A 27,616-nucleotide genomic window follows, 5' to 3' on the forward strand; every position below is an offset into this window, starting at 1 on the left:
CCTGCCTGAGTGCCCCTGCCAAACAGTGCCTCCTGCCCTCAAAACCCTTCCAGCAGACGGGTAGATAATACCAGCCTTTTACCCGAAGCATCATACACAGACAAGATGTTGAGGTAAAAACCAAAGGGAATAACTTTATTGAACCGAAATACAGGTTTTTATACACTTCAAAAATAGGGGCAGTCCCCACATGAACAATACAATCAAATATTACACATTGGGGTAAACATCCCACAATGGTTAGGTAATGAGGTAAAGTTGACACAAGACTAATCACATTTTGTAGGAACCTCTAGGAGGACCAGCAAACAGACAGAAAGGATAGGTTACTCAATTAACAATGGGAATTCACACTTAAGATGCACACAGTGGGGAAATTACACAAAGGGAGAAAGACACTACACACCTAGACAGGATGGGCAAACACAGGTACACATAACACCTTAATAAACAAATAACACATAACAGCAGGAGACCCCAGCATCAGCTGATAATAATCTGCTTTGAGTCTAGAAGGGGGTTGAAGCAGTCAATGTTGGTTTGGGCTGTTGGTTCTATACCCCAACAAACCAAAGACCCCAAACCTTTAACAGGGTCCCCCAGTTCTCAGAGTTTCAGGGAGACAAGGAGTTAAATCTGAAGTAAAACTGCTCCAAAGGTCCTCCAGGCATACACCAGGTACCAATCCCCCAGGCTAGCCTGCAGTCCCCTCCACAAGCCCACTTTAGTTCTACTTTAATGTGTGAAATGGCCACAGTGTTGACAGACAAATTTATCCTGATTAGGGTGTCCAGGTGCCCCACTGAATTCAAATCTTTAAATCATAAGTGCTTGACACCTCACTGAGTCACAAAATGTAAGGGTACCCAACCATAAAAAACTACTGAACCAAATTCTCACAATATACAATTCTGTATACAGTTCTAATAGAATACTCCAGAACTAAAGTTATTAGCACTGACCTCAGAAACCAACTTATCCATGAGAAAGCTCATTTAGATATTTCCACCATATACCTCAAGCTGTTATTGCACATCTTTGGTGACCATTGGGCATATGAAATAAACCAAACCATGCGTAGATTCTTGAGATCATAGTTTGAACATAGACCTGCACAACAAATTGTCTTAGGTGCAATTTCAATGTCGAAGCCCAACTCCATGGTTTTTGTTTTTTTGTTAAAGCTCATGCTCCAAAATTCTCAGAAATTACGGCAGCTGTTATACTTACCTTCTCCACACTGCTGCAAAAGCTAACACCTGGCAATTCCTCAATTCTTGCCACCTCTATTTCTGGCTGGATGGTGCCCAGTTTCAACCAACCTCTAGCTCTTAGCCGTTGCCGTCACAGATACACCTCCTGTAGTTCTACGGATTACAGGCAGTGTGTTTTCTCACTTCTTGGGCCTGCTGTGGGAATTTATTTAAAGTGTTTATAAACCCTCACATATCCCCAGTGAAGTAACTGGCCTCAGCAGACACACAGAGATGAAACAAATCCTCCTACATAAGCTGTACCTGATTATCTGCAGCCTTATCTTCTCTACAGCCATTCATAGTGATGAATTATAAAAATGTCAGAGAGTTCAGGAAAAAGAGGGCAGAGAGCTGAAGAGCCCTGAGGAAGTCACATGACATTGTGACGCAACGCGTCGGCCTGACGTGGTGACGTATTTCCGGCGTGGCGACCATGTTGGTACACCTGTACACCCAGCTGTACACCCATACATACATACCCTCATCTGAAAGCATGAGGTTTTGAATTGGATACGGCTGCCACGTGAGTGAGGAAGTTTTTGTTATCTGTCCCTACTTTATAAATAAAATATACTGCACAATGGGAGGATCTATTTTATGTCTTATTTGAGAGATTGATGCTGCAACTTGCCTGGAGAGGAGCCATTGGTGGAGTACTAATCTCTGAGAGATTTGGGTGCGACAAGGAGCGGCATTTGGAGTGATAGCTATCTTGGAGGATCCGTGAGGGGGATCCACTAAAGCGCTTTGATCCACAAGGGTCGAAATGATGAGGTGAGAGGCTTATCCAGATGGTGGTCGGATTGTCATATTCACATGCACCCAAATATCTACACGAGTTCCTGTTAATTTATGGTCACCATCAGTAGTTATTGGAAGCACAAGTGTGTTTTTTATTCTTTGGTCACTATCAGCATTCATTGGACTTTGAGAGCACTGTTCTATTTACTGTTATATTGTGTTTTTTTCACTACACGAGAGGCACGTGTGGTTTTATATTCACAGAATTATATATATATATATGAAAATGTTTTTTCACATGTTTTAAGTTATCTGATTTAACTTTGTATATTTAACCACTTCCAGACCGGACACTTTTACCCCCTTCCTGACCAGGGCAATTTTCAGCTTTCAGTGCTATCACACTTTGAATGACAATTACGCAGTCATGCAACACTGTACCCAAATTAAATTTTTACCATTTTTTTGAGACAGATAAAGCTTTATTTTGGTGGTATTTATTTACCGCTGGGATTTTTATTTTTTTTGCTATGTAAATGAAAAAGTCCAAAAATTTTGATCAAAAGTGTTTTTTTTATAACATTTTGCAAATAAATTATATTTCATCATAAATCTTTGCCAAAATTTATTCTGCTATCTTTTTAGTAAAAAAAAAAAAAAAAAATTAGTTTATAACCAAAAATTATAATTTTTAAACCTTTTTATTTTTACATTTTTATTTTATTTTTTTATATTAATTTTTATTAATTTATTTTTTTTACATACTGTCACCCTAGCAGTACAGTGTCACCATGGTGACACTGTACTACGTGGGGGGTGATGAAGATTTTTATTTTTTTTACACTGATTGCTTTTACACCCATATAGGATGTAAAAGCAATAATTTCTCTTTCTCATTGAGAAATACTGTGTGAGCTGTGATTGGTCACAGCTTGTCACATGGTATAAGGCTGTTGTGAATAGCCTTGTACCATGTGACCTCTGTGATCATTCACAGATTTCACACGTAGTAAGCAATGATGTCCCGTCCGACGATCGGTGTTTCACTGTGTCCGGGCTCCAGATGGCGGTGCTGCGCGCTCCCAGGGAGCGCGCACAAGCAGGGTGCAGGGAGGCCGTTCATAAACGGCCACCCGACCCTGTACTGCCACCGTCCAGCCATTTATATGCAACGGCCGGTCGGGAAGTGGTTAATGAGTAATGGGCACCATTTAATTGATATCACTATCACAAAAAAATTTTTTGGTTTGATTTGATGTGATTTTGAGTTTACACATCACTAATTAATGTATTATATATGTTTGTGTATGTACCTAAAGGAGTAGCGCTACATTTTTTTATTGTATTTATTGAAGTTACACTTTGCAGAGCTCAGTGAGGAGAGATCTGAGAGCTGATTGGAAGGAAGGGACACCCCACCTCCATATAGCTCACAAAAACAGAGCTGAGACTGGAGGTCCCTCCCCTGTCACCATTTTTCTTTTGGTGTCAGGAAAACTTGTCAGAAGTGATTCATGCTGAAAGCAGAGGAAAGAAGCAGCTGACAGAAATGACTCTTAGTGTTCCTAACTGAGACAAGTACACGCTATAGAGGGATATTCTTTGTTCATACTGAACCACTTTACAACCACTTTAAGTGTTGATGAGCCAAATAATATCTTTCCAATAAAGCCCAGTTGACTGGTAGTGGCCTCCCAGCAACAATCAGTCTGACATGCCCATTCATGCTTTTTCATCAGGCCCTCGCAGCAATGTCAGTTACTCATCCAAATGTGAGGATAAACAAGAGATTTTATTGAGGGGTTAAGAAAGTGGATGGGTCAAGGGGTATATGGGATGCCGAGGTATTGCAGAACGTGAGGACACTCTCCTTAGCAACTATGTAGAAAAATGTAAATAGCAACCATCTCTCTTTAAGTGGTACTAAAGCCCCTTCAGTGTACCTCCCCAGACCCTGGATAATTTCTCCTTTTCACCCAGCTCTCTTGAGGCATTGGGGCCCAGAAGCTGCCAATTTAAAGCAGCGGTCCCACATGAGAAGCTAGTTGGGTTTTCCACCTGACTGCCCTCTCCCCTTATCTGGCCCAGGGGGTGTAAGGTTACTCACACTGTCCTTTCCTGTCAGCTTGGTGGGTTGATGGCTGCTTTCAGGCCTTGCACTAGGCTGGCTCCTTCCCTGCTGCTCAGGTTGTCCTCCTAGGAGATGGTGGCACAGTGGAGATCCTCCTCTTTAGCAACTGTCTGTAGGTAGGCCCCCTCCCTGGGAACCCCTCCCAGGCTCCAAACTCCAGCTCCTCACTCCATCTTCCACCTGACACACCCCCCCTCCGCTCCCAGGCTCTGTGATACTTAAGGGCTGCTCTGGTCGCCAAGCCTCCTGCCGGGGGATTGGCCAAGGTCCCTCAAGCTTGCAGATCTGAGCCTCCTCTCCTCATCCTGAGTGCTTTCTGGAGAGGTGGGAGGGCTCCAGAAGCTCGGATTTTCAGAACCTCCCTAGCCTGTCCTGAGGTGAACTCCTGCCTCACTCACAGGCTGCTACTCAGCCTCTGTCTAACAAAACTGCCTATCTACCCTTGAGGGCGTTACATAAATGTGTGCATCAATACTAGAAGTTGTATCATAATTTCATTGCTGTTAGGTTTTCTATACAGCAGCAATTCCTTCTACCTGATAATGGTCTGAGATCCTGTGACGTTCCTGTGTGGAGTCTGGGGAATACAGAAGATGGGGACATCTCTCTGGGGGATTTCTGTTACTGGATCCATCTGTAACAATGACATAATCACATTGTTATATTAAGGTAACTCTGCCACAAAGCTTGATCAAGGGGCTGTGCCTCAAAACATGTTATTCTGGGGACCAGAGAAGCTGTAGCCTGTCAGGGATCTTCCATTGGTGTTGTCACTTCCGGTGCCTCAGTCATTCCATGCTGACCCCACATCCATCTGCACCACGGACTATGAGACACGTGCAGGTAAGATGTTGCTAGCTGGCACATAAGTACCCTCACTAAGGCTGGCTATACTAATCATATGTAAGCACCCTTAGCTGTATATCTCGAACTGTGCAATTAGATTGTTTCATGGTCTTTGGTGTCATACATTGTGGATTGCCAATTTTATTCCCTGAATTTCAATAGAGCGCTTTATGATCATTTGCATGGATTGGACAATCTGTTAAAGGGACACACACCATGTGTTCCATTAGGAGCCTTATGGCTCAGTGAGATTATTACTCACACCCTTTGAGTCCTTACGCTGTGGGTTTGTTTGTTGTCACAAAGCTTTGTGTGCCCCATCCTGCCTTCCACACATTCCTATTGGCCAAAGGAGAAGGCACATCATTGTGTGGTCTGCTGTGCAACTGCACCAAATGTGGAGGTGAGGCTTTACCAGGAATGTCAAAAAGTACCAGTGATGACTTTCCATCTATTACTATCCAGTAGACTACCCAAAATATTAGAAAATATTAAATTCCTTCCCAGCCACCTAACTGGAATAGTTATCTAGGAAGCAACTTTTGACTGCCACGGACACTCATGACATGTGTTATACACATTTAACAATGTAGAACTTATCCTAGATTAGCCTTCTTTACTCAGAACTACATGGGACAGCGAGGACATGGATGACACCAGAGATCAGGCTTGGTAATGACTGGATATTTGCAGCCTTAACATAACATGGATCCACACTTACTACCATCATAAAGGATATCAAAGTGGCCTTTTCAAGACACAGAGGACAGAGACACCTGAGATATGGTCCTTGTGGCTAAATTGCCAGTTTGAAGATTACATAAACCCCATAGACAAGCTTTTCAACATATCCATGACTAACTGGTGCATTTTATCCAACATCTGATCAGAAGAACTACTGTATACATTGTCGGATGACTTGTATTCATGAAATATTGCCTGTGGATTCAGAAGTCTTCAGACGTTCTATTCAAGATGTGTAAGCCAACAAAGGATCCCAACAAATGTATTACCATCATTATCTTCTTCAACATTCGTGGTTGATCCTTGAAAATATGTGTCTCTTTTCTGGATTTAGTGTTTATTCCTCACCTGTGCTGATCTCTGGAGGCATTTCCTCCTCCTTACATGGACCATCTCCCATCACATATGGATCTTCTTCTTCATCTTCAACTTTAACAACAATCAGGCCTTCATCCTGGATAAGACACAACACATTTTTTTAACAAGATGAAACACAAGAATGTCATGATTAAGACCCTCAGTGCCCTCTACCTGATCCTCCTGAGGGATCTCCTGATGTTCCTGTGTGGAGTCCCGGGAATACAGAGGACGGGGACATCTCTCTGGTGGGTTCTCATTACTGGATCCATCTGTAGGAAACACACACACTGACTGAATACATCGTTTCTATGTCTTTATAGCAGAGGATGTGTGTATCTAGGTGGATCCTCAATACTCTTCTCTCCTTTACATGAAATTAAAGTCTCCTTTTACCAGGTGATCTGAGGGGCCACCGATTCTCCATCATGATGTCCTTGTAGGGTCCTTGTGTTCTTCTGTATACTCACACTCTTCCATATATCTGAATCTATATGTAAAATAGATACTGCTTTGTACAGTATTCATTGAAACAAACAATAATATATTAATTAAAATACATTTAAAATGTACCTAAATAAAACTGTATTTCTTAAAATATATAGTGCAGTAGATAAGTGATCAGGTCTATGTAAATGTGGGTCTTCAGGGCAATAATTTAGGGCATCTTCTATACACATTCTGCTGTGTCCAATCCATTTTGTGTCAATTTAAAGTGGAACTAAAGCCATAGATTTAACAGTTTTCCAGGGGAAAAAAAATTAGGGCGTGTCGTGAATGATAACTGTCACATTTGCTTTTTCGCTTAACCAAACTATCAAGTCATCAAATGGATGGCGTCATAACTGATCATCAGAACTGATGTGCAGCACCATGGCAACTGCAGATCAAACAGAGGCTAAGATGGCAGCTTCCTTGGCTGCAAAGTATAGGTGGGTTTAGTTCCACTTTAATATATTTACAAAAATATTTATGAATATATTAAACAAATTGACAAAGGAGCTGATTGGTGCTCCAAAATGCATTACCAAGGCTATGGATCCATCCCCTTGATGCCACTTCCGGTTTCTTGCGTTCCACAGTGGTTTTCCCCAACATCACTTCTGGTTCCACGGTCCTCTCCCTCCCTGGGAGCTGGTGCCTCCGTGCAACGCTGACATCCACCCTGGTTTAGGCTCCATTGGACCCTGGATGCCGACCCCACCATACCATCTAAACAGTGGCTATGGTTCCCATCTAATTCCAGGCTTTTTATCTTCTTCACACATGTGAGTGTTTTATGTATGGATTATTAAATTATTTCTTAATACTGCACTTAGAGGGGCCCATTGTGTTTTCTTTAATATATACCTATTTGAAAACTGATTATCTTGAGGGATGTTTTGATGTTCCACTGTGGAATCTTAGGAATACAGAGGACATGGACATCATTGGGAAAGTCACCTATGAACTTCTCGTAACTCTAATATTGGCCATACATGTAATGGAGCGACTGGACAAAATAACGATGGATTCAGTGATTCGGAGGTGTTTGAACAAAGAGATTGTTTCAACCGATAGATGATAATTGAAAAAAAATATTGGTCCAGGTCAGCTGCCTTTAGTGCTGTCAGAAGGCACTAGTCCTCATCAAGCCTCAACATAGGTCCCCTAGTGCATCCTGTAGTGAATTTATAAACATCGACTGCTCAAGCCCTGATGCTCCTTCTATTCTGAGCCAGAGTTCCATGGAACCCTAGGGTTCCTCCAGAGATTGCTAGGGTTTCCTTGAGCTGTGGTTGATTGACCTTCTATCTGACTGTGCCTGCACAGTTCTGGGGCCAACACCACCTAGCAGAGCCAGCGGTATGATACCAATATTTTTTTTAGCTGTGTATAAGGGGGGCATTCTGACCAACACTAAATGTGATATTCTTGCTACTGGCCACCAATGTAAGTGGGATTTTCACCACTGACCACCAATAAATTGGTTTTAGCATGGGTTCCCCAAGACCTGTAAAGAGTTCTTCTGGACCAAAAGGCTGAGAAAGACTGCTGTTAACCAATAAATGTTTCAAAAAGGCTTTCAAATGAGATGAACTGTCGGCGCTCCTCAGAGCACACCTAAGAATTATTTTGCGGAATGTTTTACCATCTCGCGAGCGCTTCCTTTTTTGTTATTACAGCAGCGGCCTAGGACTAGAACAGGGTCCACCTATACTATATCTCAACCATGGATCTGTTTCTTTGAAAGAAAAATCACTTTAAGGTAGATCCATCAGAATCAACTCTCATTTCTAGTGGTCCAGAGCAATCACATACACATCAGGTGCTTGGTCATGGTGGAAAGTTCAACCAAATCGATTTTCATCTTCTCTAGCAAAAGGCTGCTTGAAGCATTCACATCTATGCGTGTTCATTTATCATCATAGGTATGACCAGGGTTAAGGTGAGCAGCCACAACCCATCCACCGTGGTGGTAATGTTTTTTCATCGTCAGCAAAATATAACAAAGGAAAAGAAGTTCGGCTTCCCTTAGAATGATTGCAACGGGTAGGCGGAATTGGGAACACAAGTACAGAGATCTCCTATGACTGTCCTTGGGGCACTAAAGACACCAGTGGATGGTTGCTGGTGTTCACATTTGCGGTGTACAGCAGAAAATGAGCAATGTCACCCTTTGCCGTTGGTAGATAAATAGGGTATTTAATTCAAAAGATCTCTCGAATCTATACAAAAAAGGGACCTATGTGTTCCAAAGGGGGAACAAGGGGTCTAGGATATACTATACTATATTACTTCTGAAAGATTTGTTACCAACATCATCCACCCCAGAGGGTCTTCCCATTCAATGTTCTCCACATCAGAGGACTTGCAGAAAGATGAGGATGTGTGGAGGTGATATGATCCCCCCCATCCAGTCCACACACAGTGCTGGGACCCCCTTCTCTCATAATAAGAAGACATTATTACCTCCTCTTCACTGGGCACACACTCTCAAGGCTTGCACCCCCTCCAGTAGGATTCTCTTACTGATAGAATTTCTTCCTGTCCCTATCATTGGGCTACAAAAAAATGGACGCTAACCCTCCAGTAACGAGAGCTAAACACAAAAAGCTACTTAAACGTCTTTTCTGTCAACACAAAATTTTACCAGGGATAAACATTTCAGCTCTGCTGTAGTTATAATACTTCTAGCTATATAAACACAGTACAGCAGCTAAAATAAATAGCTGCACTACAACAAAATAGCCACTGCCTCTCCTTAAACTGGGGACAGGTCTTCCTCCTGAACTGGAGACAGCCCTTCCTTTGAAATGGCAGACTGTTGGCCTCTAGTGGTGGCTGGAATAGGCATCTCTCTGTTCATGTCTACTCTGGAGGATTGTCCATTCGCTTGGCTTGGGGGGGGTCACTGTATTGATAATCATGCTAAAAATAATAACACAAGCTATAGGTGGGCTGGTCGTCATGTGACAAAAGGTACAACTGAAAACTGAAGTTTATTTTACTTTTTTTTTTGTGGGGGGAGTACAGCACCAAACTCATTAGCTATGCCGAATGAAGTGTATCCCTATACCTGCAGTCAGCTGCTTGTGGCAAAGATCTTCTCTGCCTCCTCAAAGTGCTGAACACTGTCTTCTGGCGCTGTGAATGGCCTGCCCCACTTTCATATTTTTTATGCCTTGTATTGAGTTAGTTATCACTTTTCTGTAGTATGCTGACATCTAATGGTGGTTTCTGGGAAACTATAACTTGTTTACTACAGTGATTTTGGTATCTTCCTCTGTCCTCTCCTCCTGTTTAGTGCTGGTTAGTTTAGTGCCAGCTAGACCCTCTCTATTTCCCCCATGTTTCCTCAGTAAGTGTTATTCATTCACAGAGACAGGGCTTAGGAAAATTATTGGGGGAAATCTGGTGCAGCTGTGCATAGTAACCAACCAGCTTTAAACTTCAGCTTGTTTTGGACAACATTTGTTGTTATTAGGAGATTCCGAAAGTAATAACGAATTTAAAATAATCCGAAATAACGAAACTTCATCTGAAGTTTGAATTGAATTTAAAAAAGAATCGAATTCAAAAACAAAATCGAAATGTAAACATATTGCTGACTATGACTGATTTCCTTCAAAGACTATGCGTATCAGTGTTAGAATATAGCCGTCTTCCAAAAGTCGAATGTTGAAGAGAAAAGAGTAGAATAAAACAGAATAGAATAGAAAAAATAGAGTCGAAAATAAAAGAATAAAATAGAAAATAAAGGAATAGAATAGAAAGAATATAGCCGTCTTACGAAATTCGATTTTTGAAAAGACTAGAATAAAACAGAATAGACTAGAAAAGAATAGAGTAGAACAGCATAAAACAGAATAGAAATAATGAAACTTCATCCAAAATTTTAATCAAATTTAAATTGAATTTAAATAGGAATCGAATTCGAAAACAAAATTGAAATGTAAACATATTGCTGACTATGACTGATTTCCTTCAAAAACTATGCGTATAAGAATATAGCCGTCTTCCAAAAATGTAATTTTGGCAGCACAGTGGCTAAATGGTTAGCACTTCCGCCTGGCAATGCTCGGTTTGTTGGTTCGAATCCCAGCCACGGCACCTCCTGCCTGGAGTTTGCATGTTCTCCCTGTGCCTGTGTGGGTTTCCTCCGGGTACTCTGGTTTCCTTCCACACTCCAAAGACATGCTGGTAGGTGAATTAGCTCCTGTCTAAATTGTCCCGAGTGTGTGTATGTATGAATGTGAGTTAGGGACCTTAGATTGTATGCCCCTTGAGGGTTAGGGACTGATGGTAATGTACAATATATATGTAAAGCGCTGCGTAAATTGATGGCGCTATATAAGTACCTGAAATAAATGAATAAAATAGACTAGAAAAAATAAAATAGAAAATAAAGGAATAGAAAAGAAAGAATATAGCTGTCTTCTGAAATTCAAAGTTTTAAAAGAATAGAATAAAACAGTAGAAATTAATACAGTAGAACAGCACAGAATAGAAAATAAAAGAACAGAATACAATTGAAAAGAAACTAAAGGAATAGATAAGAGTAAAACAGTACAGAATAAAATAGAAAATAAAAGAACAGAATAAAGAGAACATAAAGTAAAGGAATAGAATATAAAAAAGCCAGAATAGAATAGCTGTCTTCCAAAATTTTAATTTAAAAAATAATAGAACAGAATAGATTGGAATAAAAATTAATAGAGTAAAATACATCAGAATAGAATAAGATAGAAAATAAAAGCATGGAATAAAATAGAATAGAAAATAAAGGAACAGAAAAGAAAATAAATAATATAACAGAATGGAAAATAATAGAAAATAAAAGAATAGAATAGAAAAAAAATAGAATAGAAAGAATATAACCATCTTCCAAAATTCAAATTTTGAATAGAATAGAACCAGTTATTCTTCACAATGAATTTGGATCAGTTCAATATTTTCTATTCTAATTCGATTCAAATATTTCAAATCCATTGGGAAAAATTGAATTCAGTTGAAAACGAATAGATGAAACAAATTTTGTTCTAAATGCAACGAGACAAAATGAGTAATTTAACAAACCGATCAGAAAAGAAATTTTTTTTTCGTCTTTTGTTCAATTAATCTTCGCCAATAAAACCTAGAAGCTGATTGGCTACCATTCACAGCTGCATCAGATTCTGAGTGCTCCAGTTTTAGTAAATCTCCCCTTTGTCTTCTTACACTTCAAAAGATGACAAAACTTCCTCTGTACTGCAATTAGTTGAAGTAAAATTGCGTTGGATTGAACTTCTGTTTCTTATTAAAGAGTTAAGCTGCCTGTGGATGGTGCCAAGTCAGCAGGTGACCAAACTGTCTGGACAGACTGGGTGTAAGGAGGCGTGTCAATACCTATAGTGGCATTTAGTGCACGGTCCCGTGCGGTCCGTTTTGACAGCCCTTTCATCTGAATGGGCTGCAAAACGCATTGGTACGTGGACCAAGTCGGAATCGCACCGATATGACTGCTTTAATTGCGGATAATAGGGTACGACTTACCATGCAATTTGAAACTGCATGGCATAGAAAATCACAAGGCAAGTCGCACCCGGTGTGACCAGGCACTTAATGGCAGCTACTCTCCTACAACTCACTAACATCAGGTTCCATGTGCAATTACTTCCACAAACCGATATTAGCCACTGCTGAAACATTGTGTGAACGAGGCCTACCATGCATTGTGACATCCTACAACACAGGTCTATTACCTTTAGTTAGGGGTCACCAAACTTTATAAACAAAGGGCTAGTTTATCGTTCTTTAGTCTTTAGGAGGGCTGGCTGTGGCCAGCAGGAGTGGAAACTTTCCTAGCATCAGGGGGAGAAAACATCAGCACACTTGGTATTATGTGGCGGAATAGTTCCCCATCGACGGTGTCAGTTGGAGGAATAGTTCCCCATCGATGGTATCAGTGGGAGGAATAATGACCCATCGATGGTATCATTGGTAGGATAAGTTCCCCATCAATGGTATCAGTGGGAGGAATAGTTCCCCATCGACTATATCATTGGGAGGAATAGTTCCACATCGATGGTATCAGTGGGAGGAATAGTTCCCCATCGATGGTATCATTGGGAGGAATAGTTCCACATCGATGGTATCAGTGGGAGGAATAGTGCCCCATCGATGGTTTCATTAGGAGGAATAGTTCCCCATCAATTGTATCACTGGTAGGAATAGTTCCCTATCGATGGTATCAGTGGGAGGAATAGTACAATGGTGCCCCATTGTTGATGTCAGTTGGCAAAGTCTCGTATCAGCGGGAGGAATATTGCCCCAAGGCATCTGGCCCCCAGGCTGCAGTTTGGAGACCAGAGCCTTAATGTGTTGGGGTGTCAATGGTATCAGTGGGAGGAATAGTGCCCCATCATTGGTATCAGTGGGTGGAATAGTTCCCATCGATGGTATCAGTGGGAGGAATAGTTCCCCATCGATGGTTTCATTGGGAGGAATAGTTCCCTGTCAACGGTATCATTGGTAGGAATAGTTCCCCATCGATGGTATCAGTGGGAGGAATAGTACCCCATCATTGGTATCAGTGGGAGGAATAGTAACCCATCATTGGTATCAGTGGGAGGAATAGTTCCCCATCGATGGTATCAGTGGGAGCGATAGTGCCCCATCATTGGTATTAGTTGGAGGGATAGTTCCCCATCGATGGTTTCATTGGGAGGAATAGTTCCCCATCGATGGTATCATTGGGAGGGATAGTTCCCCATCGATGCTATCAGTGGAAGGAATAGTTCCTCATCGATAGTATCATCGGGAGGAATAGTTCCCCATCGATGGTGTCAGTGGGAGCAATAATGCCTCATCGATGGTATCAGTGGAAGGAATAGTTCCCCATCGATAGTATCATTGGGAGAAATAGTTCCCCATCGGCGATAGCAGTTGGAGGAATCGTGCCCCAACAATGGTGTCAGTGGGAGGAATAGTTCCCCATCGATGGTATCAGTGGAATAGTTCCCTATCGATGGTGTCAGTGGGAGGAATAGTTCCCCATCAATGGTATCAGTGGGAGGAATAGTTCCCCATCGATGGTATCAGTGGGAGGAATAGTTCCCCATCGATGGAATCAGTGGGAGGAATAGTTCCCCATCGACGGTGTCAGTTAGAGGAATAGTTCCCCATCGACGGTATCAGTGGGAGGAATAGTTCCCCATCAATTGTATCAGCTGGAGGAATAGTGACCCATCGACGGTATCATTGGTACAATAAGTTCCCCATCAATGGTATCAGTGGGAGGAATAGTTCCCCATCGATTATATCATTGGGAGGAATAGTTCCACATCGATGGTATCAGTGGGAGGAATAGTTCCCCATCGATGGTTTCATTGGGAGGAATAATTCCCCATCAATGGTTTCATTGGGAGGAATAGTTCCCCATCGATGGTATCATTGGGAGGGATAGTTCCCCATCGATGCTATCAGTGGAAGGAATAGTTCCCCATCAATAGTATCATCGGGAGGAATAGTTCCCCATCGATGGTGTCAGTGGGAGCAATAATGCCCCAACAATGGTTTCAGTGGGAGGAATAGTTCCCCATCGATGGTATCAGTGGGAGGAATAGTTTCCCATCGATGGTATCAGTGGAATAGTTCCCCATCGATGGTATCAGTAGGAGGAATAGTTCCCCATCGATTGTATCAGTGGGAGGAATAGTTCCCCATCGATGGTATCAGTGGGAGGAATAGTTCCCCATCAATGCTATCAGTGAGAGGAATAGTGACCCATCGATGGTATCATTGATAGGATAAGTTCCCCATTAATGGTTTCAGTAGGAGGAATAGTTCCCCATCGATGGTTTCATTGGGAGGAATAGTTCCCTGTCAACGGTATCATTGGTAGGAATAGTTCCCCATCGATGGTATCAGTGGGAGGAATAGTTCCCCATCGATGGTATCAGTGGGAGGAATAGTGCCCCATCATTGATATCAGTGGGAGGAATAGTTCCCCATCGATGGTATCAGTGGGAGGAATAGTGCCCCATCAATGGTTTCATTGGGAGGAATAATGCCCCATTGTTGGTGTCAGTGGGAGAAATGGTGCCCCATTGTTGATGTCAGTTGGTAAAGTCTCTTATCAGCGGGAGGAATAGTGCCCCAAGGCATCTGGCCCCCAGGCTGCAGTTTGGAGACCAGAGCCTTAATGTGTTGGGGTGTCATTCAAGATTAATTGCACCACAGTGCAGTAACACTTTACTTGCATTAATTTGTAGTGTGGTAATGCACTCAACTCAAAAAACTGGCCTGATTCCCCCATCCATGGCTCTGAGGAAGAATCCTCGAAATGTGTCAGCCTGTTTAGACACCATCGTCCTGTTACCTTAGGAAGCACTGTAGATTGGATGATGCTGTTTCCATGCAATGAGCTGGTATTTGTAGCCTACTTTGTGAGTATAATACTTACCTTTCTACACAATAAAGCCGCATTTTAAGGACAATGCACTAGGCCAGTGCGCCCTCTGTTTTGTTTGTTATTACACATTCGGAGTGGATGGGGGAATCCTCTCTGCAGTGTCTTTGTATTCTGACATCGGGGAGATTCCCCCCCCCCGCCCAGAATACACTAATCAGTGTTGCAGTCTATGTCCAACAGGGTGGTTGAACAGAAATCAATCTGTAAATCAACTTCTGTTCAAAAGCAGTGGCCATAAATGGATCAAAATGTGGCCATTTCCCGTCTGAACCAGCCAAACTTTGATCCATGTATGGCCAGCTTAAGATTTGGAACTGGAGGTTAGAGGGACCTAACCGCAAAAGTGGAAAGCCTATGCGTCTTCTTTTTCTGGGGGAGGAGAATACTCTTACTCCCTGTGATTTATGATATACTTACAGTATTCAAGGTGCATCCATCCACAAGAAATGTCTTCACAAGATAAGGTGGAATTATTTTATCTTCATACATTTCTTGAGGGAGATTGTTGATAAATATTTCATTCCCAAATGGAGGAGCTTCTCCAACCCAGTCTGTAGGAGGACCCATATTTCTTCTGCCCATTAACCTGTACAATAACTTTCCATCCACTCCAGAAGGAAAGCTTTAATGTCTTTATTCAGAGAATTAATCCAAGCCTCGCTCTCAGCGTTCACCACGTTGTTGTCCATCATTGGAGAATGATCTGCTCTCTCCATGGGATCAGAAGCTGAAATGAACCCTTCTCCATGCTCTGACCAGGAGAAGCAGACAAAATCCCTGGTCTCCTCCATGGGCCATAATCAGTGGGTAGAAGGCTAGCCCATAGTCCCCTCCAAAAAAACCTTTTCCAGTTGGGTCTGTCATAGGGCCAAACAGGTGTTTACCTTCAAAAAGCAGCCATTCAACATGATTATTAATGGGAGTTCCATTGACCAGTATTTAAGCCAAATGATCGTTGCATTCAGGAAGAAAATACTCATCCTGGAGATCTGGCGAAGTGTATCTGCCAAGTCTTTAATGCATTAGCATAAGGCCACCAAGCATCCATTGGGATTGAACTAGGATATTGGGCCATGTGTTTAGTCCAGGCAGAAAAGGCTGCACAAACTGTCAACTAAAGGCTGCATGGAGGGGCCTGCTAAGGAGAAGTGAGCATTAAAGAAGGCTTTTAACCTCTTGTCTACTGAAATGTCAGCCAAAGGCATCCCATCCTGGTTTGGCTCCTCCAAAAGGAGAGGGGGTCAACCTAATTTACCACCTTCTCTGTTAACATGGCTGCATCAAGGGCAAAGACAGACTCAGGAGGGGAGACTGAAGGGAAAATCTTTTGACCCCCTTGTTTCAAAAGCCTTTATTAGGGATCTAAATTATGCCCATGAAAGCAGACATTGTGGCAAAAAAAATTCCTCTCTTGATCAAAAAGGAGGACAGGTGCATGGCTAACTAGCCAGTGGAGTGCCCAGAGGAAGGCAGGGAATCAGATTGGGGGCAGTCATCCCAACACAGGCTACTAGGGCCCTGCAAAGATAAACTACCACCTCTCTTGAAGGTGTGGTAGTCTCGGCTAGTGAGGCCCCAGAGGGGGCTTTATGACCCTTGCTGTTGTGGAGAGGGACGGAAGGCCTGTTGTGCAAAGCACTGTAGGCAGCTAAACATGCAGATATAGGTAGTTGCTATGCTGTGCCAAGGTACAGTATATAAGACACTAGCAGAAAGAGTGAGGGCTTTTTTTGCCAGTTTTCAATCATCTGAAGTTAGCCCCATATAACCCATGGTAAATACTAAAGATTCTGTGTCCTGTACTGTACGACTAAGAAATATCCTGCCCCCATAGTGCTTACCTATTGGTAAGGATATGGAGATGGGAGGGGACTGTTGTTTACAACTGTGTTTACGCCTACATGTGTGTCACATGGGCTGCCCAGATGAGAAAAAGGAGAAAGTGAACTTAGAAGGGAACTAAAACTGAAGCATGCTCAGCAGATGTGGCAACAACTGGTCTACACAATCTCAGGCCACAGCAGGGGCAAAGACAAGGAGGGAGGGACTCCTGTAATTAGTGGAGCTGCTTGTGATTACTCTGGTCTGCTCTCAGTTGCACAGGCTTTGGGTTTGACCTTGCCTTCTGTGTGGTTCTAGAAGACAGTGGGCTGGCTGGGAAAGTCAAATTTACAGTGTGAATATTTATGTGATCCCAGCCAATCCCTGGGGGAGGGTGCTCAGAAGGTGGCTGTGGGGGCATAAATAGAGGCCTGGAGCAGAGGGGTTCTTTTCCGGGAGGAGGTGGTCCCAGCCTGAAGGGCTGTTGCCCTTCCGGGCAGTCCAGCTCTACTTTTCTACTGCTCATTGAGGTTCCATTTATACTAGCTGGGGGGGCCAATTCTACTGAAATCTGCAAGGGCTGACCAAGGAACTGGTCTGGAGAATTCACTGGATAGGTGTCTGCAAGTTATTGGAAGGAGGAATCCAATGACATTAGTGAGTGCATATCCCAGTGATGGTGTGCCACTGCTATCTCTCTAGCATCAGAGACAGTTTGTGTTTAACGCTCGGTTCACACTGTAGCAATCATGCACACAGAGATGGACGCGGTCCTCCATTTTGTTAAGAACCCTTCCATGTTGCATCATCTCTCCCCCTCCCAAAGCAGCCTTTCTCCTCCAATCATCCCCCCTCCCTCTCTGTTGAGTGACATATGGTCTGGGTGATGACAGAGGTCACAGGCAGTCAAGGCACAGCAGGGGAGCTCCAGTGCTATAGAACCCCCAACGGAGCTGGGGCCTAGCTGTCTGTTAGCTGTGCAATCTGGGATATCGTAAAAGTGTAAACCAAGTCCCTCACTGAACTTCAAAAGACCTTCCAAGGGGTTGTAAAAACAGACTTACTTTTAAAAACTTACTTTTTCATATAAGTTGATATCTTCACGTAGGACATAATCACACAAACATGGAGCACATATTCGGATGGCTCACTTTAATACAAATCATTTGATATATTACATCACCTAGCTGAGATCAACAGGTCAGCAGAAAATAAGATCTTAACCATCCCAGCAGGTACAGTTGTGTTCAAAATAATAGCAGTGTGTTGAAAAAAGTGAATAAAGCTTAAAATCCTTCTAATAGCTTTTATTTCCATACACACAAATGCATTGGGAACACTACACATTCTATTCCAAATCAAAACATGAAGAAAAATATATCAAATTTCTGTTGTTCCTCTAAAAAAAATTGAAGAAAAGTGAATATTAGACTGTTAAAAAAAATAGCAGTGTTTGTATTCATCTTTACAAACTCAAACATTCACTATATAAACTGAAAAATGTTTGAAGATTTTGCTTTCCTTTGAATCACTTAATTTTTAGTTGTATAAGCACTGTTTCTGAGAACTGCTGTATATCTGTGTTGCATGGAGTCAACCAACTTCTGGCACCTGTGAACAGGTATTCCAGCCCAGGATGATTGGACTACATTCCACAGTTCTCTATTTCTTGGTTTTGCCTCAGAAACGGCATTTTTGATGTCACCCCACAAGTTTTCTATTGGATTAAGATCCGGGGATTGGGCTGGCCACTCCATAACGTCAATCTTGTTGGTCTGCAACCAAGATGTTGCACATTTACTGGTGTGTTTGGGGTCGTTGTCTTGTTGGAACACCCATTTCAAGGGCATTTCCTCTTCAGCATAAGGCAGCATGACCTCTTCAAGTATTCTGATGTATTCAAACTGATCCATGATCCCTGGTATGCGATAAATAGGCCCAACACCATAGTATGAGAAACATCCCCATATCATGATGCTTGCGCAACCATGCTTCACTGTCTTCACAGTGTACTGTGGCTTGAATTCAGTGTTTGGGGGTCGTCTGACAAACTGTCTCCGGCCACTAGACCCAAAAAGAACAATCTTACTTTCATCAGTCCACAAAATGTTGCGCCATTTCTCTTTAGGCCAGTCAATGTGCTCTTTGGCAAATTGTAACCTCTTCAGCACATGTCTTTTTTTCAACAGTGGGACTTTGCGGGGGCTTCTTGCAGATAGCTTGGCTTCACATAGGCGTCTTCTAATTGTAACAGTACTCACAGGTAACTTGAGACGTTCTTTGATCTTCCTGGAGCTGATTGTTGGCATTTTGAGTCCTTGCCATTTTGGCTATTCTTCTATCCATTCGAATGGTAGTTTTTCACTTTCTTCCACGTCTTTCAGGTTTTGGTAGTTATTTTAAAGCATTTGCGATCATTTTAGCTGAGCAGCCTATCATTTTCTGCACTTCTTTATATGTTTTCCCCTCTCCAATCAACTTTTTAATCAAGGTATGCTGTTCTTCTGAACAATGTCTGGAACGACCCATTTTCCTCAGAATTTCAGAGAGAAATGCACTGTAACCAGCATGTACAACATTTGCTGCCTTCCTTCCTTAAATAAGGGCAATAATTGCCACCTGTTTTTCAAAGAATGAATGACCTCACTAATAGAACTCCACACTGCTATTATTTTGAACATGCCCCCTTCAATTAGTGATTCAATTACACAGAATCAGCAGCATGCATGTCATGACTGTTGGGTCTGTTGGATTTCTATTACTCTACTACACCTGCTAGTAAATTATTTTCCATGTAGAAATATCATTTCTACCAAAAACAGTGATTGATCAGGTTAGTGATGTCTGACTGCTATTATTTTGAACACAACTGTATGTCATATGTAGACATTCAGCAGAAGATTCTACGTATTAATCTACCCATGGGTGTAATGTTACATGTACCTAGGAAAAGTTATGGGCCATAATATAAGCTATGAGGGATTTTTGTTCTAGCTTGGGTGTCTGCCCCAACACCCCTCCCCAAATGAGGCAATTGGTTCTCTGCTGTAAGGAGACACCCTGCTGAGATCCCTGAAAAAGCCTGTTATGCTTGGAGTTGGTGTGTGTGTGAAGAGTTAAGGAGTCTCCTGTTTTAACATCGAAACTGACAGTGGGATACAAGAAATCCTTTAGGGCTCATGAAACCTGATCTGCTTAAACCAAGGCTGACTGGGAAGTACTTTAACCCTCTAAATTCCTTTCTGTTATCTCTTTGCTGTGCTATTGTCCCTGCATTTTTATATATATATTGGCTACATCTTTTTCTGTAAATATTTTTATTGCACCCTTTTGACCATTTAATAATAAATCTTACTTTCTGAAAGTGTTGAACTGTTTCTAATGCCTTTAATGCAAACTACGAATTCCTGCCTCTAAAGAGCGTTACTGTGTGTGTGTTTTATACTTCGGTATATCTCTGCCTGCGGTGACAGTGGTATACAGACAATTATTCAAACATCATAGTGTTACTGCTAATATTGCCGAGTTTCTTCTTTCTCTGTACAAAAAGGAGGTAGTGGCAGTGTGAAGGGTTAATTGCGTAATTAACCTGACCCAGTAACAATCGCTCAGGCACACAGATTGTAGTCCATTAGCTGGAAAATCTTTGTGCAGGGTGCAGCTGGGCGTGGCATTTTTACGTACATGACAGCGCGGTTTTAGATTGGCTAGTCCTTCGGTCACGAGTTTGGTGAGAAGGGCTGGGGTCTGACGCTGCGATCGTCACACATACTAGTGCGCTGTTGTGGGACGTGGTACGACAGCCCATTCATTTGAGGTCCTGGTTGGGAGGAAGTCCTAAATGGAGAATATGAATAAGAACATTCAAGGATTTACTGGAATCTCTCCAAGGAGGAAGAGTCACCTTGGTGGGTAGTGAAGGACATATGAAGGCTACACTCCTGAGTGGTTTTGTAATTAAGACCAGATCTTTCTAAATTTGTCTTCCATTCTCATAATCTCATTAATTCTCATGAACCATTGCACAGTGGGAGGAGAGGGACTGTCAGGAATGGACTTGCCAATAGTGGTGGGACTCACCTGCCTTGTGGGCTGCAGTAACAAGGCTGGCCAGCGGGTGCTCTCAACAACCAGAGGTTTACTTCGGCAATTAGCCATCACCTGGGGCTGATTGCAGGTGGTGTATTTAAGGGATGGCCAGACCTGCAGTCTGTGCCTTGGTGTGTGTTTTTCCATAGGCGCCTGTATCTTGTAACCTGCATTCCTGTTCCTGCCTGACTTGTTGCCGACCCTGCCTGATCCTGACCTCTGCTGACTTCTCCTGTTTGATCCCTGGCTTGTGACCCTGACCATTCTCTGCCTGACCCCCTGTACCTACCTGTCCATTAGTTGCTGTACCCGGCTCGTGACCTGACTACTCTCCGCCTGCTCCTCCTGTACCTACCTGCCCGATAGTTATCGACCCGGCCTGCCTGACTACGTTGTGCTCTATATGCGTATGTACCTGTGTATCTATATCTGTTTAGGTTTGGGTTTGTTTCACCTTGTTGTATGTATTTGTGTTAGCTTGGGGTTTGGTGCACTGCGTTTTATGTTTGTATTGTTAGTCTTAATAAATTGTCTTATATTTATACCATATCTGAAGCTTGCGTTTCCCTGTGTCAGTACACACATCTCTGGTCACACCCGCATCCCTGACAGGGACACTTCCAGATGGATGGAATGTGTGCCTCTGCTACATTAGAGATTGAAGGGGGAATTCCTCTTTATATGTTTTCTTGTACAAGGGGTTGGGTAAAGTAGAAGCGTGAATGGGTTTACTATGAAGAAAAATATTGTAATCTTGGGTTAACCTGTGCTTTAATATTTCAGATGGATGGTCTAGATCAGGGGACTCCAAGTTTTCTAAACAAAGGGCCAGTTTGCTATTCTTCAGACTTTAGAGGTGCCAGACAGTGCCCCATCTTTGTTATTAGGGGGAGGTATAGTGCCCATTTTGTGTCAGTGGGAGTAGTGCTCAATCATTGGTGTCAGTAAAAGGAACCGTGCCTCATCGTTACTGTCAGTGGGAGGAATAGTGCCCCATCATTAGTGTCAGTGGGAGGAATAGTGCCATTATCACTGGTGTCAGGGGAAGGAATACTGCTTCTTTGTAGGTATCAGTGGGAAGAATAGGGTCCCCATCATTGGTGACAGTGGGAGGAATAGCGTCCCCATCCTTGGTGGCAGTAGGAGGAATAGTCCCCTGTCATTGGTGACAGTGGGAGGAATCACAGTCAGGTCCATAAATATTGGGACATCGACAAAATTCTAAAATGTTTGGCTCTATACACCACCACAATGGATTTGAAATTAAACGAACAAGATGTGCTTTAACTGCAGACTGTCAGCTTTAATTTGAGGGTATTTACATCCAAATCAGGTGAACGGTGTAGGAATTACAATAGTTTGCATACGTGCCTCCCACTTGTTAAGGGACCAAAAGTAATGGGACAATTGGCTTCCCAGCTGTTCCATGGCCAGGTGTGTGTTATTCCCTCATTATCCCAATTACAATGAGAAGATAAAAGGTCCAGAGTTCATTTCAAGTGTGCTATTTGCATTTGGAATCTGTTGCTGTCAACTCTCAAGATGAGATCCAAAGAGCTGTCACTATCAGGGAAGCAAGCCATCATTAGGCTGAAAAAACAAAACAAACCCATCAGAGAGATAGCAAGAACATTAGGCGTAGCCAAAACAACTGTTTGGAACATTCTTAAAAAGAAGAAACGCACCGGTGAGCTCAGCAACACCAAAAGACCCGGAAGACCACGGAAAACAACTGTGGTGGATGACCAAAGAATTCTTTCCCTGGTGAAGAAAACACCCTTCACAACAGTTGGCCGGATCAAGAACACTCTCCAGGAGGTAGGTGTATGTGTGTCAACAATCAAGAGAAAACTTCACCAGAGTGAATACAGAGGGTTCACCACAAGATGTAAACCATTGGTGAGCCTCAAAAACAGGAAGGCCAGATTAGAGTTTGCCAAACGACATCTAAAAAAGCCTTCACAGTTCTGGAACAACATCCTATGGACAGATGAGACCAAGATCAACTTGTACCAGAGTGATGGGAAGAGAAGAGTATGGAGAAGGAAAGGAACTGCTCATGATCCTAAGCATACCACCTCATCAGTGAAGCATGGTGGTGGTAGTGTCATGGCGTGGGCATGTATGGCTGCCAATGGATCTGGTTCTCTTGTATTTATTGATGATGTGACTGCTGACAAAAGCAGCAGGATGAATTCTGAAGTGTTTCGGGCAATATTATCTGCTCATATTCAGCCAAATGCTTCAGAACTCATTGGACGCCGCTTCACAGTGCAGATGGACAATGACCCAAAGCATACTGCAAAAGCAACCAGAGTTTTTTAAGGGAAAGAAGTGGAATGTTATGCAATGGCCAAGTCAATCACGTGACCTGAATCTGACTGAGCATGCATTTCACTTGCTGAAGACAAAACTGAAGGGAAAATGCCCCAAGAACAAGCAGGAACTGAAGACAGTTGCAGTAGAGGCCTGGCAGAGCATCACCAGGGATGAAACCCAGCGTCTGGTGATGTCTATGCGTTCCAGACTTCAGGCTGTAATTGACTGCAAAGGATTTGCAACCAAGTATTAAAAATTGAAAGTTTGATTTATGATTATTATTCTTTCCCATTACTTTTGGTCCCTTAACAAGTGGGAGGCACATATGCAAACTGTTCACCTGATTTGGATGTAAATACCCTCAAATTAAAACTGACAGTCTGCAGTTAAAGCACATCTTGTACGTTTCATTTCAAATCCATTGTGTTGGTGTATAGAGCCAAAAATGTTAGAATTGTGTCGATGTCCCAATATTTATTAGCCTGTGTGTCCCATTGTTAGTGTCAGTGAGAGTGTCAGTAGGAAGAACAGTGCCCCAAGGGCCAGATAAAGGCAAGCAAGGAATGTAAACCTGCAGCACATTAAAAGTTCAAAAAGTCTGAAGGTCATTAAAAAAAAAAAAAAAATCTCCAATTATTTTGGCAAACCGATAATAAAAGCAAAGATATAACGCTATAAATAAAGACAAAATTTTTAGAAAGGTCATAAATTTATTAGGTTGACATCTCTGTGTAATTTTTAAAAGATAACAAAATTCCTGGAGTCGGACAGTATGCATATAGGTCTTCACCATCACATGACAAAAAAAAACAAAAAAAAACACCAGAAATGTATTAACTATATGGCCAAAAGAATGTGGAACACAACACCTACCTACAGGCCAAAAGTATGTAGACCGTTACACCTACCTACAGGCCAAAAGTATGTGGACCACAACACCTACCTACAGGCCAAAAGTATGTGGATCATTACACCTACCTATAGACCAAAAGTATGTAGACCGTTACACCTACCTATAGGCCAAAAGTATGTGGACCACAACACTTACCTATAGGCCAAAAGTATGTGGACCACAACACCTACCTACAGGCCAAAAGAATGTGGATCACAACACCTACCTATAGGCCAAAAGTATGTGGGCCATTACACCTACCTATAGGCCAAAAGTATGTGGACCACAACACCTACCAAAAGGCCAAAAGTATGTGGACCACAACACCTACCTACAGGCCAAAAGTATGTGGACCACAACACCTACCTATAGGCCAAAAGTATGTAGCCCGTTACACCTACCTAGAGGCCAAAAGTATGTGGACCACAACACCTAACTATAGGCCAAAAGTATGTGGACCAAAACACCTACCTATAGGCCAAAACGCATGTGGCCACCCGTCCAAATTATTGATTTCAGGTGTTTCCTATGAAGGGTATGTTAATTCTACAGCATACAAATGCATTTTAGACAATTATGTTCCTCCAACCTTGTGGCAACAGTTTGAGGAAGGTTCTTCTCTGTTCCAACATGACTGTCCTCCTGTGTACAAAGCCATCTCCACAAGGATCCCTGATCAGTTTGATGAGGAGGAACCTTAGGGGTCTGCACAGAACCCTGACCTTCATCCTACTGAACACTTTTGGGATGAATTAATATGCAGAGTGCGAGCCAGGTCTTTTCATCACACATCGGTACCTGATCTCACAAATGCTCTTCTGGCTAAATGGGCTCAAATACACTCAGATACGCCGCAGAATCTTGTGGAAAGCCTTTCAAGAAAAGTGGAGGCTGTTACGTCAGCAGAAGATGGACAACTTCATATTAACGTCCATGGTTTTGGAATGGGCTGGTCAAACAAGCTCACGTAGGTGTGATGGTTGGCCGTCCACAATTTTTCATCATACAGTGTATTCCAGCTACTGGTAGATGCCGTTCTGATAAATTCCTCACTTCTTCCTCTTGCTTGATGAAATTCCCAGCTTGACCGGCTCACCGTGACCTGTCCCTCTTCCAACTGCATTCTCCATAATATAAACTGAAAATGGTGCAAGACGACTGGAGCCAACTTGCGAAAGGATGGTATTGGGAAGGGAGGCGTGAAAGAAGTAGAGGAAATTTCACAGTATCTAAGGCCCCTTTCCCATGCGGTGGCCTCCATTTAGATCAGCAGGGGATCTGTCCACCGATCAGATCAGGCAGATGACTCGTGTCCGCTCAGTTTTTGCAGAGTGGACACAGACAGAACCCACTCTGCTCTATAGGCAGTCGGGTGTAAACAGACTCCACTGTCCGTTTACACCCGACTTCCCTCTGATCTGCATAGATGGAGAGGGGCAGATCACCTCCCATTATTTTTTTTTATTTTTAGGGGACCAGATTGGTTTGAAGGTAGGAGGATGTAAGTGGACTTTTGTCTATAGGGGTCAATGGAGGGTTCAATCAAGTCTGTGGACCTGATATGACCCTTTGTGTGAAAGGGGCCAAAAGATACTTGGTGTGAGGGAACACCCCAATATCTGTTGATTTTAGGTGAAATCATGATTGAACTGCTTTTTAATACCTATCTACGCAGTTTTTGTATTTCATTTATTTAAAGTATCACTAAACCCACAACAGTACAATCAGTCTGCAGATGCAGTAACGCATGCTTGTTATATTTACTGTAGAACCTAAGGGGGTAATCCTCCGCACTGTGTAAAAACGCTGTTTGACCCGGTCTTCTCTGATCCTCCCCTTCTACTGTCCGGATTTATCTGATGACAGAACACAGCTTTGGGGGCAAGCTGCACATGCTCAGTTTGGTGTATATTGCTAGCATTTTTTTTTGTTTCTTGGGAGAGTGCATGTGATCAGCACAGGGCCAATCAGCACTGTCCAGACAGAAGATCAGGGGTCCTGCAGCCTCATAAGACAATCTGGGGAGAAAAAAAAATCCTCTTACAAGCTTCAACCAGTGCTCTGCTGGACACTGATAGAAGTCACAAGACTGCTATAAACTGCTGAAGAGAAAAGGTATTTAGCAGTTTATATTTACCAAAATAATTGAATTTCCATGTTGTGTGTACTGTGGGAGACCAGATATAGTGAATGCAGGGTCCGGGGAGAGCGAATATAGTGAACGCGGAGTCGGAGAAGAGCGGATATATAGAATGCGGGGTCCGGGGAGAGCGGATATAGCGAATGCGGGGTCCGGGGAGAGCGGATATAGTGAATGCGGGGTCCGGGGAGAGCGGATATAGTGAATGCGGGGTCCGGGGAGAGCGGATATAGTGAATGCGGGGTCCGGGGAGAGCGGATATAGTGAATGCGGGGTCCGGGGAGAGCGGATATAGTGAATGCGGGGTCCGGGGAGAGCGGATATAGTGAATGTGGGGTCCGGGGAGAGCGGATATAGTTATGGGGGGGTCATTTTAAATTGTTACTAAACCCAAGACCCTGCATTCACTATATCTGGTCTCCCACAGTAAACACAACATGGAAATGAAATCATTATAGTAAATATAAACTGCTAAATACCTTTTATCATCAGCAGTATATAGTAGTCTTGTGACTTAGTGTCCAGCAGAGCACTGGTTAAAGCTTGTAGGAGTTTTCTTTCTGCCCTAGGAGGGTGCAGAACCCCTGACCTCTGTCTAAACAGTGCTGGTTGGCCCTGTGCTGATCACATGCACCCTCCCAAGAAATAAAAAAAAATCTCTAGCAATACACACCAAATTGAGCATGTGCAGAGTGACTTCACATGATGTGTCTTATCAGGAGATAAGAGGGGAACACTGGCAGAAGGGGAAGATAAGTGAAGTCAGGATCAAACAGCCTTTTTACACAGTGCAGAGGATTAACCCCTTAGGTTCCACAGGGAGTATACCCAGCATGCTTTACTGCATATACAGACTGATTGTACTGTTGTGGGTTTAGTAACACTTTAATGTCAGACACGTCTACAGTGCTCAGTATACAAGTACATACCATAATATACTCTCTCGGCCAGTACACAGATTGATTACTGCTCTGTGGGAAATGCATAAAAGTGAACCATGCCTTGTCTAAGCAACAGTAATGCTAGCTCCATCAGCTTTACAGACTTGCCTTGCTCCTCCATTGCCCTGTTCAGCAGCTACAAAGACAGGAACCTCTGACAAGGCATTTAGGACTCTCCCTCCCATGTGACAATGCTGGGTGCCTGAGCTGTCAATCACCTGCATGTCACGTGCTCCTCCATCCCTCCCATGTGCCAGTGCTGGGTGCCTGAGCTGTCAATCACCTGCATGTCACATGCTCCTCCATACCTGGAAGTACTGAACGAAGCAGTGATGGAACTTTGGTTCCCACTGCACCAGTGTGAGCCTTGGTTCACACTGGTGCAGCTTTGAAACTGCTACTTC

General features: G+C 42.9%; 1 protein-coding gene and 1 long non-coding RNA gene across 2 annotated transcripts in view; both read right to left on the reverse strand.

Moving 5' to 3' along the window:
* Positions 1 to 27,616, reverse strand: part of LOC149466184 (uncharacterized) — a 48,693-nt gene that overhangs the window by 6,411 nt on the left and 14,666 nt on the right. Inside the window, 6 exon segments of the mRNA XM_089672713.1 lie at positions 4,665 to 4,762; positions 6,067 to 6,172; positions 6,250 to 6,347; positions 6,472 to 6,525; positions 6,528 to 6,565; positions 7,426 to 7,477. Coding sequence (XP_089528839.1) covers positions 4,665 to 4,762; positions 6,067 to 6,172; positions 6,250 to 6,347; positions 6,472 to 6,525; positions 6,528 to 6,565; positions 7,426 to 7,477 — 446 coding nt within the window.
* LOC149466185 (uncharacterized) lies at positions 23,930 to 25,985 on the reverse strand. The gene is made up of 2 exons (XR_016312154.1): positions 24,564 to 25,985; positions 23,930 to 24,493 (listed from the first exon to the last, which is right to left on the reverse strand). It is a non-coding gene; the product is annotated as an uncharacterized LOC149466185 (long non-coding RNA).

This window comes from Staurois parvus, unplaced genomic scaffold (genome assembly GCF_062004578.1).
Source record: "Staurois parvus isolate SC_StPar_1 unplaced genomic scaffold, SC_StPar_1.0 ptg000132l, whole genome shotgun sequence".
Classification (NCBI taxonomy): domain Eukaryota; kingdom Metazoa; phylum Chordata; class Amphibia; order Anura; family Ranidae; genus Staurois; species Staurois parvus.